The sequence below is a fragment of the Balaenoptera physalus genome (assembly GCF_965194825.1).
Source record: "Balaenoptera physalus genome assembly, chromosome: 2".
NCBI classification, from domain to species: domain Eukaryota; kingdom Metazoa; phylum Chordata; class Mammalia; order Artiodactyla; family Balaenopteridae; genus Balaenoptera; species Balaenoptera physalus.
Genome location: NC_138883.1, coordinates 12,786,551 through 12,799,922, shown reverse-complemented (window position 1 = coordinate 12,799,922; position 13,372 = coordinate 12,786,551). Strand labels below are relative to the sequence as shown.

Sequence of the window (13,372 nt, the reverse complement as noted above, 5' to 3'; positions counted from 1 at the left end):
AGGAAACACATATATTTTAACCAACCCTTGGAAACTGAAAGCTTCTTACCCTTTCAAAACCACAGAAGTCTGCCCTTGAGAACTAGAAGAAAGAAAAAAAGGAATGTTAATCTTTGCTTGTAAATCAGAAGGCATAACAAAACAGCAATTTAAATTATACTAAAGGAGATGATGTTTTTTACATCCCAGCAGTTAGGAGTATCAAACACTAAAACCAGCTTCTTAAGTAGTTTGCACCGTGTCTTGGAGATTTCCCCCTCAGTCTTTGCCTTGTTTCACCATTTGATTAATTTATTTATACTTTAACTTAATTCCAGAAAGGATCTGAGACCAAAACCCCACCTTTTAATGATTTAAATGGAGGAGTTAGGAAGTGTATAGGAAGAAACTAGGTCGGCCACCGACTGGGGTTTAGGAAGGCACATCCTTATCCCACTATTTTCTTCATGGCCACTCTGTCTTCTGCCCAGCCCAGTACAGCCCCTAGACCAGGCCCCCAGGATGTACAGCCCACACCTAATTCTCTGTGCTTTGACCTCAGGTCACGCTCCTGGCTGTTTCAACTCTCTTCTTTAGCAACCACATGATAAGCACATAAAAGGCCAGATCTATTAGCTGTCTGAGCAACAAATGATACTTTCTTAGAGATAATGAGGAAGAAGGAAGGTTGTGAATATTCGTAAACCTTGAAAAAAGGTAATAATTACCATGTATAAGAAATAACTATTTCTTAACCAATACAATCATCCCTTCTACACTTCCCCAATCTTTTCTCCTACTGCTCCTAAGTCTTTATTACTGTTCTTATTTCTGTTGAGGTAATTTTGAGAGCTATTTATTAACATATTTAAGAATTGATTTCCCTTCTCTCAATCCCAAAACTTACTTTTAATTACTTTATTTATTTATTTATTAATGTCTCTTTTCAATGCTTTATTTTGGAGCAGATGGGAGTGACAAAGCAGAAGCTGAGGAAGCACTTTAAAACAAAAAACATGGTGTTGAAGCTTTGATATAGCCATTTAAGAATAAAAAGAAAAAACTCATCAGAAGGACATAATTTTAATTTATGTTATTTTGTAATACTATATCTGGCTTTTTGTACCTTAAGCATTTTGGGAACATATATGACTATTTATAAGTATATAGGGTATTTTCTATATGAATTATTTGAAACGTCTCATAAATTTGTATAGCAATAAAGCTAGCACCATTTCCAAATGATATATTCAACACTATAAGGCAAAGGAAAAAGTCACTATATTACGCTTTTACGTTTTTTAAAAGGAAGAAGCATTTTAGTTCTAAGATACACCACACATAACTCAAGTATCCACTATTTCTACTTTATGTCACAGAAGATATTTAAGGTTAATTATTAGTTACAGAGCAATTCACCTACCATTAAGACAGAGGAGGATGGATAGCGAAGATCTCCACTTATAAAAAGACCCAAAGAGGTGAGGATAACTAAAAAATGATTTGTTAAAACCATATCCACCATGGAAAGCTCTGTGTGTTCTAAAGGAAGAAATCATACCATGGGTTAAAAAGTACGGAAAAAGTGACGTCCTCAGCAAAGCAAAGACATTTCATAAATATCCATCAAGTGTTGATGTAAAGGAAATGCTGAAGATGAAGGCACTGTTAGAGGAATTACCTTCTCCAACTTGGGAATAGACCATGTCTGTCAGGTTATACCACGTGGTATCATCATAATTCCAAAATCCAGAAAAGCTGAGGCCTATGTAAACACCTACCATGAGAGAAAAGGGAAATTAAGGCAACACAACTTTGCAAAGTGAGTAACCAACTCCTAAGGTGCTAGGTCTTTAGTGGGCAGAGCCTGCATCTGCCCCACCTTCCAGCCCACTCTCCACCCCTGCCTCAACTCCCCTCCCTCAGTTTGAATCGCACTTCCCCCACCACTGGAAGATAAAGTAACTTGGGTTACACCACAGGAGTTTAGCCAACCATCTAATTATTAAGGATTTTGTTTTGTATTGAAGGGGATCAGAATATTCCACCCCCAGAATATGGCACTTTGGCATAAAGATTATTTTGAGCTGGAGGCAACTGAGAATCAACTGATGCAGGAAGAGTTCTGTGCCTCCCCTTGCCTGCCTAAAAGCAGGGCATTTTCTAACCACCTCACTCTGTATCAGGAAGAGAAGAGAGAGCAATCTTATCACCAGAGACAGGGAGTTGACACCAAGATGAGTCTGCATAAACAGACTTTACTAAAATAACTCTTATCTCCCATTAGTCCACCCACATATTTCCTTATCACTTCTCCACAATTTCTTGTCCCTTGAGGCCTAGACTCCTTTCCTTTGTTAAGATGGTATATAAGCCCCCAAGTTTAACCACTTCTTTGAATTTCTTTTCTGTGAACTCTCGTGAATATAAATATTAATAAAAACTGCATGTCTTTTCTCCTGTTAATGTCTTTGTTAATTTGTAGGCCCCCAATCATAACCTAAGAGGGTACAGGAAGAGCTTTTCCTCCCTGAAGTATCCTTCTAAGCAAAAATATGTTCCTATTTCAAGAATACAATTATAGTCAACAGTACAAAAACTCCAAAGAAGAAAATTAAAATGTGAACCCCAAGAGGGAAGAAAGTATGTTTGATTTACTTATAAAGTGATTTACTTTAATATTTGTGATTTTAAAAATAGAAAAAAAAAACTGTTAATATGAGAATATTAAACCTATTAAAACTTATAAGAACTTATTAAAAGGAGACTGAGCATGTTGGAAATACTGAAAGCGCTTTGCTCCTTGATCTCACCTTTCCTTGGCCATAGCTAGGAATGCTTAGAGTCTTTTGTGTTTTATTTATTTTTTAAATTCTTAACTATTTATCTTTTTTAATATTTGTTCTTTGGTTTTATTTATTTATTTATTTGGCTGTGCCGCCCACACAGCATGCGGCATCTTAGTTCCCCCACCAGGGATCCAACCCACGCTCCCTACAGTGGAAGCACGGAGTCTTAACCACTGGACCGCCAGGGAAGTCCCGAGTCTTTTGTGTTTTAAATGCAGAACATTAATTTGAAGTCTAGTCAACAGGCATAACTATGGGGGCGGTGGAGGGTAGAGGGAGCCTGAAGAGAGCTGATAATCCAAGGCACATGCTTTGTTTCCAAAAGAAGAATGTAGGATCACTCGTATTGTGAAGTGTGTGTTTTAACTCCCAGCTCTTTTCTGTGTGGGGAAAGATGTAGAAGGAAATGTTATCATCATCCACTTTTTCCAGAAAGAGGGAAGCTAAAGACAAGCTTGTGCCTTTCTAAGCATGAAATCTAGTCCTGCAGATAACACTACACTATATTCTAAGTGGGGATGATTTTAGGTATCCAGCATATCACATGACCAGACTCCTGCAAAGTCTAGAAATATTTAATGGAGAAGTAAGCAGTAAAATAAATGCTTTATTCTGGTTGATATTTTAGCCTGAAATTAAGTTATAGGCCACTCTCTATGACACACTGGCCACAATTGCATCCCAGGGTTACAGAAGCTGATGTAGACCACTGCAAAGATTTTGGATTTTATTCTAATGGGCAAAGGGAAGCCACTGGAATGTCTGAAGCAGGAAAATGATGTGATTTGTTTTACACTTGAGATCACTGTGGTGGCTGTATGGAGGGTGAGTTGTACCGGGTTTAGAAACAGGGAGACCACTTAAGAGGCTGTGAATTAGTCTCGTGGAAAACCAATGCTGACTTGACAAAGATTTTAGCAGAGGAGAGAAGTGGCCACACTGAGGATAGACACTGGATGTGGCATCGTCCTGGAATGCCATCAGAGTAAGAACAGTCAAGAGTGTATGCTAGATTTTAGTTTTGAGTAATTGGATATGAATTGGGATGAAGAATACTGGAGGAGAACAGTTTTAGAGGGAGATGAATCAAGAGTTCTGGCTTAGACTTGTTATAGCTGAGATGCTCATTAGACATCAAGAGGAATTGTAAAACAACTGAATATAGGAATTTAGTTTCAAGGAAGCAGTCAGCACCAGAAATACAAATTCAGGGATCATTAGCCTGAAGGTGGCATTATTACCAGAGGACTGGATTAAGTTTCCCAGAGAGAATCTGGTTACATAAGGAAGGAGAGTCGAGGACAAAGCCCCATTTCATCGACACTTTAGGGGTCACAACAAAAGAGCAGGCTTAGAAAACTAAGGAGTGATCAATGAGGTAAGATAAATGTAACTGAAGGTGGTGTCAAGAACCCAAGAGAATAAAGTGTTTTGAGGAGAAATAAAGTGGTTAACTGTGTCAAATTCTGCTGGGAGGGAAAGCAGAATGAGGATAAAGAACTGGCTGTTGGAATCAGCTACATGGAGATCATGGGTGATCTTGGGAAGAATTGTTTCAGAACAGTGATGGCAACAATCCGATATGCAGTGAAATGAAGATAAAATGGGAGGTGGAAAATGTAGCACCACCTACAATAAATTCTTCCCATACATTTTGTCTGAAGCAGAACAGAGGGATGAGGGATAGTGGTAAAGTGAGATAAATGAAGATTTTGGCTAAGATGGGGGATTTTAGGGTATGTTTGTATGCTAATGCATCTAATCCAGTAAAGAGGGAAAGCATGATGATACAGGAGAGAAAGGTGAGAACTGCGGGACAGATGCAGGAGCAAGGTTCTCCAGATGACGGGGGAGAATGGGATGCAGGACATGAGGGGTGAGGGGTGGCCTCTGGTAGCAGCAGAGACACTTCTCACGATGCAACAGGCAAGAAGGCAAAGCACGCAAGTACAAAGGCAAGTAGGGTGGCAGACACGCACAGGAGCGATGATGGAGTGCCTTGCGATCAGTCTTAGTCTTCTACATCAAGTATTAAAGGCACAGCTGAGACCGGAGAAGGAAAGGAGGTGAGGTAGAGTGTTTGAGGAGTGGGAAGAGGTGTGACAAGGTCATTTTGCAGAGTGGGAAAATAAACATACCAGAGAAGAGAGATAGGATTTCTGGGCAGTGCTGAGTACCCACTTGGGACTTGTGATCTTGAATTTATAGTGAGACCACTTGGTGGAATTTTAAAGTGAGACTGGTGTGCAACTTTTTTCTAGTAATATTCTGCTATTCCAGTGGCGTAGAGGTGGTTTTAAGGAGAGTTGGGATTGTGCAGGAAAGGAAGAAAGAGAAGGGCAAAGAAGTTACAGAAGTATTTATAAGGAGAGACTATGAAAATTATGGTGAAAAAGTTAAGGACGTTGAGGAGTGAAAAAAGTGGTAGAAACAACATATTGAAGTCTCCATGAAATCAAAGAAATGTCAGAGTGTGAGTACTAGGGTAGACTGAAAGAATAGAAGGTAGTGGGCAGAGTGTGAGATGGTTGTGGTGGAGATTTTGGAGACAGTAACAACATCAGAGACAACAAGGTCAAGAAAATGACCACAGAAGTAAGATGCGGGAAAGATCATTGGAGGAGAGGAGGCCTTGAAAGCATGGGTCCATATGGGTGGTGAAATCCCCAAACATAGTGACAAAAATAAGGTGGAGAGGAAGGCAGGGGTCCAGACGCTAAACTCATCAATGAGTGTGAGTGATGGGAAGGTCATCATAGTCTGCCAACCAAGAAGAGTTAGAGGGAGTAAAGTCTGAGTTCAAAGGAACTGGGCATTCTGAATGAGAAGACAGGAGTAATTATTAATAAGTAGCCCTTAAGGAACAAGGACAATGACCCTTGAGACTCAGGCATGTGACATGTGAGAGGGCCGCAGGGGAAAGAATGTTAACTGGGAGTGGCCAGATTACTCTTTACGGCAAGAAAGTTAAGGGACCATTCTGAGAAAAGATTAGTAGTACAGGGGAATTTGCTGATGACAGACCACAAATTCCAATGAATGGATTTGGGTAGATGGAGAGGGACAGAAGTTTGGGTGAATTTAAAGGAAGTCCAGAAGAGTATGTGGGATAGAGTAACCATAAGTGACCTGGAGGCTTAGGTTTCTGGTGGTGACATAGAACTGGGGTGAGAGGCATGATGGCGTTAGGAGTGTCATAGAGGAGAAAGGTGGGTAATAAGTCGAAACTGGAACACATGGGGCTCCTGGATACCTGTTCCCACCATTAACTCCATGTGGGATGAAACCTGGTGGGTGGACAAACCAGGGCCTCACAAAGAAACTGCTAGTTAAGCTTGATACTGTGGGAACTTATTTTCTGCTTCAGCACAGTGGGGGCCAGCTGGGGGAAAAGGTGGTTTCATCTAAAAACAGGTTTCCAAACTGTTTCTTTTCTTGAGATATTGAAGTGATCGGGTGAGTGAGACCCCAAGGAGTCGAGACTGCCCCGTCTCTCCTATGACTCTCAGGGGTGTGGCAGGATGCAGAGACTGGCTCTTTTCCTGTGACTCACAAAAGTAAGGCAGGTTTGGACAGAGTGGAGGAGGGGGCCCTAGCCTGGCATCCGTGGAACAAAGGTAGAAAAGGAGTTTCCACCTGGTTGAGAGAGAGGAAAAAGAGACACAGGTTCTCTAAACTAATTCAGCACAAGCAGGCACTCCAAGCTAGAGGTATCTAAAAGACTGCAAGACATTAGGAATTCAAAGAAATCTGGGGCAAGGCTATCTGTCTATTCCTATACAAGTGCATACTGCTTGAATCTATTACTTTATAATAAGTCATGGTAGGCAACCTATTGTGCTTTTTATTCTTCTTTAAAATTATGTTTGTTATTCATGTTGCTTTATTCTCCCACCTGAATTTTGGGATTGGCTTATCAATTTCCACACACACAAAATACTGCTGTAATTTTTCTTGGACTTGCATCAAACTGATTGATAAACTTGGAGAGAATTAACATCTTTACAATGCCAGAAGTTCCTGTTCATGAACATAAAATATCTTTTTTAGTCTTTTTTTTATAGCCTTCATTAAAGTTTTATAATTTCTATACAACAGGCCTTGCAAGTCGTTTTTTGTTTATTTCTAGGTCCCTATTGGGGTTTATTACTTTCTGAATAGGATTTTAAAAATTATAATCTTTAATTAGTCTTTGGTGGAGTGGTTTTTATATATTGTTAATATGTTCCTCAATTCCATAGCACTCCCATATTTGTTCCGATAGTTTGTCTGTTGATTCTTTTGGATTTTTATATAGATACACATATAATCTACGAGTAATAAAATTTTGTTTCTTATCTTTGAATTCTTTTTTTCCCTCATATTTATTAGATTTGGGGACTAGGAGGTCATCAATGACCTAAGAAAAACAAACTAGAACAAGATGATTAGTAATTGAAATGTGTAAGGATGCTATTAAATATTACAACAGTAACTGAAAAACACATGTGTAACAAATAAAATAATGTGATACCTTAGAACAACTTTACCTATTCACATATGGCAGGCATAGAAGATGGATTAGAAATGCAATGAATAATCTCTGGGAGGGAGGAACATATTAACAGAGGGCAGAGTATCAAGGAAATTTGGAGAGACACTAAAGTCACTAGTAACATGCCAAAAGTCACAGAGAAAAAAGTTTATCACACTAGCAAGTAGACAAGGGAAAGTGATGAAGAGTAAGTTCTTAGGTGTTTTTAGGAGACATTTTCACTCCATTATACCTATGTGTTTAACTTGTACTGCCAGTTAAACATCACTGTAATAAAATACAAAACACCACCTCCAAATTTGAATAAAGCCGCAAACTTACCATCAAGTGTTGTGTTCATAATGAAGCCAAGTAACACTACATCATTAGCACATGGGCACTTTGTCGTTTTGAGATCTACCACATGTGGATATAATTTACCGATGTCGTTTTTTGTCATTACAGTCCCAAGTTTCCACTGAAGAATAGGTTCTGTGGAAATCAAGTTTTGGTGTTTAAGTTGTGGCAGCACTCTTGAAAATAGAACATTACTGTTTTCTTTTTTGTTTTTGTCTTTAAAAAGTTTCTTTTTTAATTTTTATAAATTGAAATATAGTTGATTTACAATGTTGTGTTAATTACTGCTGTACAGCAAAGTGACTAAGTTATACATATACATACATTCTTTTTCATATTCTTTTCCATTATGGTTTATCACAGGCTATTGAATATAGTTCTCTGTGCTATACAGTAGGACCTTGTTGTTTATCCATTCTAGATATATCAGTTTGCATCTAGATATATCAGTCTGCATCTGCTAATCCCAAACTCCCAATCCGTCCCTCTCCCACCCTCCTCCCCCTTGGCAACCAGAAGTCTATTCTCTATGTCCGTGATTCCGTTTCTTAGATAGGTTCATTTGTGTCATACTTTAGGTTCCACATATAAGTGATATCATATGATATTTGTCTTTCTCTGTCGGACTTACTTCACTTAGTACGATAATCTCTAGTTGCATCCATGTTGCTGTAAATGGCATTCTTTCTTTCTTTTTTATGGCTGAGTGATATTCCATTGTATATATGTACCACATCTTCTTTATCTGTACATCTGTCAATGGATATTTAGGTTGTTTCCATGTCTTGGCTATTGTGAATAGTGTTGCTATGAACACAGGGGTGCGTGTACCTTTTTGAATTATGGTTTTGTCTGGATATATGCCCAGGAGTGGGACTGCTGAATCACATGGTAATTCTATTTTTAGTTTTCTGAGGAACTCCCATACTGTTTTCCACAGTGGCTGCACCAACTTACATTCCCACCAACAGTGTAGGAGGGTTCCCTTTTCTCCACACCCTCACCAGCATTTGTTATTCATAGACTTTTTAATGATGGCCATTCTGACCCACGTGAGGTGACACCTCATTGTAGTTTTGATTTGCATTTCTCTGATAATTCATAACTGCTTTCTTTTATGGGTTTTAAAGGCACCATGTAAAGGAACTGTTCCATTGTTTTAAAAAATGGGTGTATTACCTCACTTTTCATCAGTTAAAAATAGGTTGTCGATTCTTATTTTCCAGAGTAGGAGGAATGAAGTCTAATTTCCTTGAAGGGGGCCTGGCAAGGTCATACTGCAGAAGAGCAGGTGAGGTGGGAGATACTGCTTTGAACATCTTTGGAAAATACAATTGGCCACAGGATCTATCGCTAGAAATGGAGTTGCTGGATCACAGGGTTTGCACATTTATAGCACAGAGAATAACTTCTGCTTTGAGAGGCCACACATTTACTTTCTGTTCACTTTCCCAATCCCATAGAGAACAGGAGATATATATATATATAAATAAGAATAAATCTAGAAAAGCAACAGGGAACAGGGAAAGTTGTCATCAGTGGCCAAGACACTTAGAAGGATTTCTGGAAGATACAAAGGAGTTAGGGAGGGACAAACAGGAAAAACTAATCAGAGGTAGGACAGCTCCAACCCTTCAATGCAGCAATCTACTCTTAGATATACAAAGGGTTGGAGCTGGATAAAGTCAAATTTTAAAGCATGAGAAATGGGAGGATTTTTTTTTTTTTCTGAAAAAATGAGAAAAGAGAACACAAAAAGTAAGCCAGGACAGTTTGACAGATTACTGCTGTCCGAATTTCAAAAATAGTCAAAGCACTTTTAAGAATAGAGATACAATCACTCTGTAGCTGTTTACATTTCTGCATCGTGAATCTCCCCCATCTCCTCATCAAACTTTCAATAAAATCTGCTACAAAACCAAAGACTTTAGGTGATATATGCTTCACTTTGTGCAAAGCAAGAAAAGGAGCTAAGTTTCCATCTGGGTTGACATAGTGTAGCACGGCGACAGCCAAGAAGAAGAAGAGACACAATTTATAACCAAACTAATTCACTCTGAAATTCAAAGAAATCTGGGGTAAGGCAGTTGACTTTCCAGGGTATAGCATATGTGTACAATTAATGACCAGATCTTAGAGGACAGGGAGATTTGAGCTTGTATCTGGGACATGATTGCACTGAATCGAAAATGCCTCTTTACCCATGTGGTCTATTTTAAACGTTTTAAGAATGAGGGAGTGATCAAAAGTCTTGACTGCTGAGAAGGTAGAAAGGAGATGGAAAAGTGACCAATGTGAAAGTGACTGGTGATTGTGATTAAGAGCAATTTTAGTGGAGTAGTCTGGACTCCGGATCAGAGATGACGAAGTAGGGACAATATTTTTCAACATCTCATTTGAGTTAGGTAATGAAGAAAGATTCCCAACTGTAACTCTAACCTTAATGTTTGATTGCCACTTCCCAATGTTTTCTCCTCACGTCTTCAGCATCTCAGAAAATGATACCACCATCCACTTGATTGCTCAAGTAAGAAATCTAGGATTCATCCTTAATATCTGTGTCCTTCATCCCCAGTCCACCCGGAGGTCATATCAGCTCTACTTCCAAACTGTATCCTGAAGACTCTGACTTCTCACCATCTCCACTGCTCGTCCCACAGCCCAAGTACCCCAGACCATCTCCTGCGTGGACTGTGGTGACAGCTGCCAACCAATTTCCTTTATTCCATTCTTGTCCTCCTTCCTCGACAGTCAGTTCTCTACACAGCAGCCAAAGTGATCTTTTTCACACAGCATAAGCTGGAAATTATCACTTTCCTGCTTAAAATACTCCAGTGGCTTTTCATTATAATTAGCATAAAATCCACACACTTTACTGTGGTCTCTGCCAGTCTCTCTACACTCACCCCACACCACTCTGTCATTTACTGTGCCCCAACGACACTGGCCTCCTCTCTGCACCTGCAACCTTTAAGAATTATTCATTCTCCACGGTGGCCGCACCGATTTACATTCCCACCAACAGTGCACAAGGGTCCCTTTTCTCCATAGCCTTGCCAACACTTGTTACGTCTTGACTCTACAATAATAGTCATTCTGACAGGTGTGAGGTGAGAGCTCACTGTAGTTCTGAGTTGCATTTCCCTGATGATCAGTGAGGTTGAGCATCTTTTCATGTGCCTGTTGGCCATCTGCATGTGTTCTTTGGAAAAATGTCTATTCAGTTCTTCTGCCCATTTTTAAAATCAGGTTTTTCATTTTTTTATGTTGAGCTGTATGAGTTCTTTGTATACTTTGGATGTTAATGCCTTATCAGATATATCATTTGCAAATATCTTCTCCCATTCAGTAGGCTGTTGGTTTTGTTGATAATTTCCTTCGCTGTGCAAAAGCCTTTTACAATAGCTGATGCAGTCCCATTCATTTTTGGCTTTGGTTTCCCTTGTGTGAGGAGAAAGATCCAAAAAAATACTGCTACAAGTGATGTCAAAGACTGTACTGCCTACGTTTTCCTCTAGGAGTTTTATGGTTTCAGGTCTTACATTTAAGTCTTTAATCCATTTTCAGTTATTTTTGTATAAGGTGTGAGAAATTAGTCCAGTTTGATTCTTTTGCCTGTAGCTTTCCAATTTTCCCAAAACTAATTATTGATGAAGCTGTCTTCTCTCCCACCATACATTCTTGCCTCCTTTTTTGTACGGTAGATGCATTGAACACATAAGTGTGGATTCATTTCTGGACTCTTGATTCTGTTCCACTGATCTATGTGTCTGATTTTTAAGCCAGTACCACAGTTTTAGTTACTATAGCTTTACAGTACAACAATTTAAAATCAAGGAGCATGATACCTCTAGCATCTTCTCAAGATTGTTTTAATGCGGAAATATGTATACATATAGCTGATTCACTTTGTGATACAGCAGAAACTAACACAACATTGTAAAGCAATTATACTCCAATAAAGATGTTTAAAAATAAAAGATTGTTTGGGCTATTCAGGATCTTTTGTGTTTCCATATATATTTTTAAATTACTTGTTCTACTTCTGTGAAAAATGCCATTAGTATTTTTTTAAAACATCTTTATTGGAGTATGATCACTTTACAACGTGTGTTAGTTTCTGCTGTATAACAAAGTGAATCAGCTGTACGTATACATATATCCCAATATCTCCTCGCTCTTGCATCTCCCTCCCACACTCCCCATCCCACCTCTCTAGGTGGTCAGAAAACACCGAGCTGTTCTCCCTGTGAATGCGGCTGCTTCCCACTAGCTATCTATTTTACATTTGGTAGTCTATATATGTCCATGACACTCTTCTCACTTTATCCCAGGTTACCCTTCCCCCTCGCCGTGTCCTCAAGTCCATTTTCTACATTGGCGTCTTTATTCCTGTCCTGCCCCTAGGTTCTTCAGAACCAATTTTTTTTTTTTTTTTTTTAGATTCCATATATATGTGTTACCATACGGTATTTGATTTTCTCTTTTTGACTTACTTAACTCTGTATGACACACTCTAGGTCCACCACCTCACTATAAATAACTCAATTTCATTTCTTTTTATGGCTGAGTAATATTCCATTGTATATATGTGCCACATCTTCTTTATCCATTCATCTGTTGATGGACACTTAGGTTGCTTCCATGTCCTGGTTATTGTAAATAGAGCTGCAATGAACATTGTGGGACATGACTCTTTTTGAATTATGTTTTTCTCAGGGTATATACCCAGTAGTGGGATTGCTGGGTCATATGATAGTTCTATTTTTAGTTTTTTAAGGAACCTCCATACTGTTCTCCGTAGTGGCTGTATCGATTTACATTCCTACCAACAGTGCAAGAGGGTTCCCTTTCCTCCACACCCTCTCCAGCATTTATTGTTTGTAGATTTTTTGATGATGGCCATTCTGACCGGTGTGAGATGATACCTCATTGTAGTTTTCATTTGCATTTCTCTAATGATTAGTGATATTGAGAATCCTTTCATGTGTTTGTTGGCAATCTGTATATCTTCTTTGGAGAAATGTCGATTTTGGTCTTCTGCCCATTTTTGGATTGGGTTTTTTTTTTTTTTTTTTTTAATATTGAGCTGCATGAGCTGCTTGTATACTTCGGTCATTGCTTTGTTTGCAAATATTTTCCCCCATCTGAGGGTTGTCTTTTCATCTTGTTTATGGTTTCCTTTGCTGTGCAAAAGATTTTAAGTTTCATTAGGTCCATTTGTTTATTTTCGTTTTTATTTCCATTTCTCTAGGAGGTGGGTCAAAAAGGATCTTTCTGTGATTTATGTCATACAGTGTTCTGCCTATGTTTTCCTCTAAAAGTTTTATAGTGTCTGGCCTTACATTTAGGTCTTTAAGCAATTTTTGAGTTTATTTTTGTGCATGGTGTTAGGGAGTGCTCTAATTTCATTCTTTTACATGTAGTTGTCCAGTTTTCCCAGCACCACTTATTGCAGAGGCTGTCTTTTCTCCATTGTATATTCTTGCCTCCTTTATCAAAAATAAGGTGACCATGGGTGCGTGGGTTTATCTCTGGGCTTTCTATCCTGTTCCATTGATCTATATTTCTGTTTCATTCCAGTACCATACTGTCTTGATTACTGTAGCTTTGTAGTATAGTCTGAAGCCAGGGAGCCACAATCCTCCAGCTCCGTCTTTCTTTCTCAAGATTG

The 13,372-nt window shown here is 38.8% G+C and overlaps 1 protein-coding gene across 1 annotated transcript in view; it reads right to left on the bottom strand.

The window, feature by feature from the left end:
• CATSPERB (cation channel sperm associated auxiliary subunit beta) overlaps positions 1 to 13,372 on the bottom strand; it is a 170,760-nt gene that overhangs the window by 99,006 nt on the left and 58,382 nt on the right. Inside the window, exons 7-10 of the mRNA XM_082451224.1 lie at positions 7,684 to 7,833; positions 1,661 to 1,756; positions 1,403 to 1,521; positions 50 to 82 (exon numbers count right to left, since the gene is read on the bottom strand). Coding sequence (XP_082307350.1) covers positions 50 to 82; positions 1,403 to 1,521; positions 1,661 to 1,756; positions 7,684 to 7,833 — 398 coding nt within the window. The remainder of the gene's footprint in view (positions 1 to 49; positions 83 to 1,402; positions 1,522 to 1,660; positions 1,757 to 7,683; positions 7,834 to 13,372) is intronic.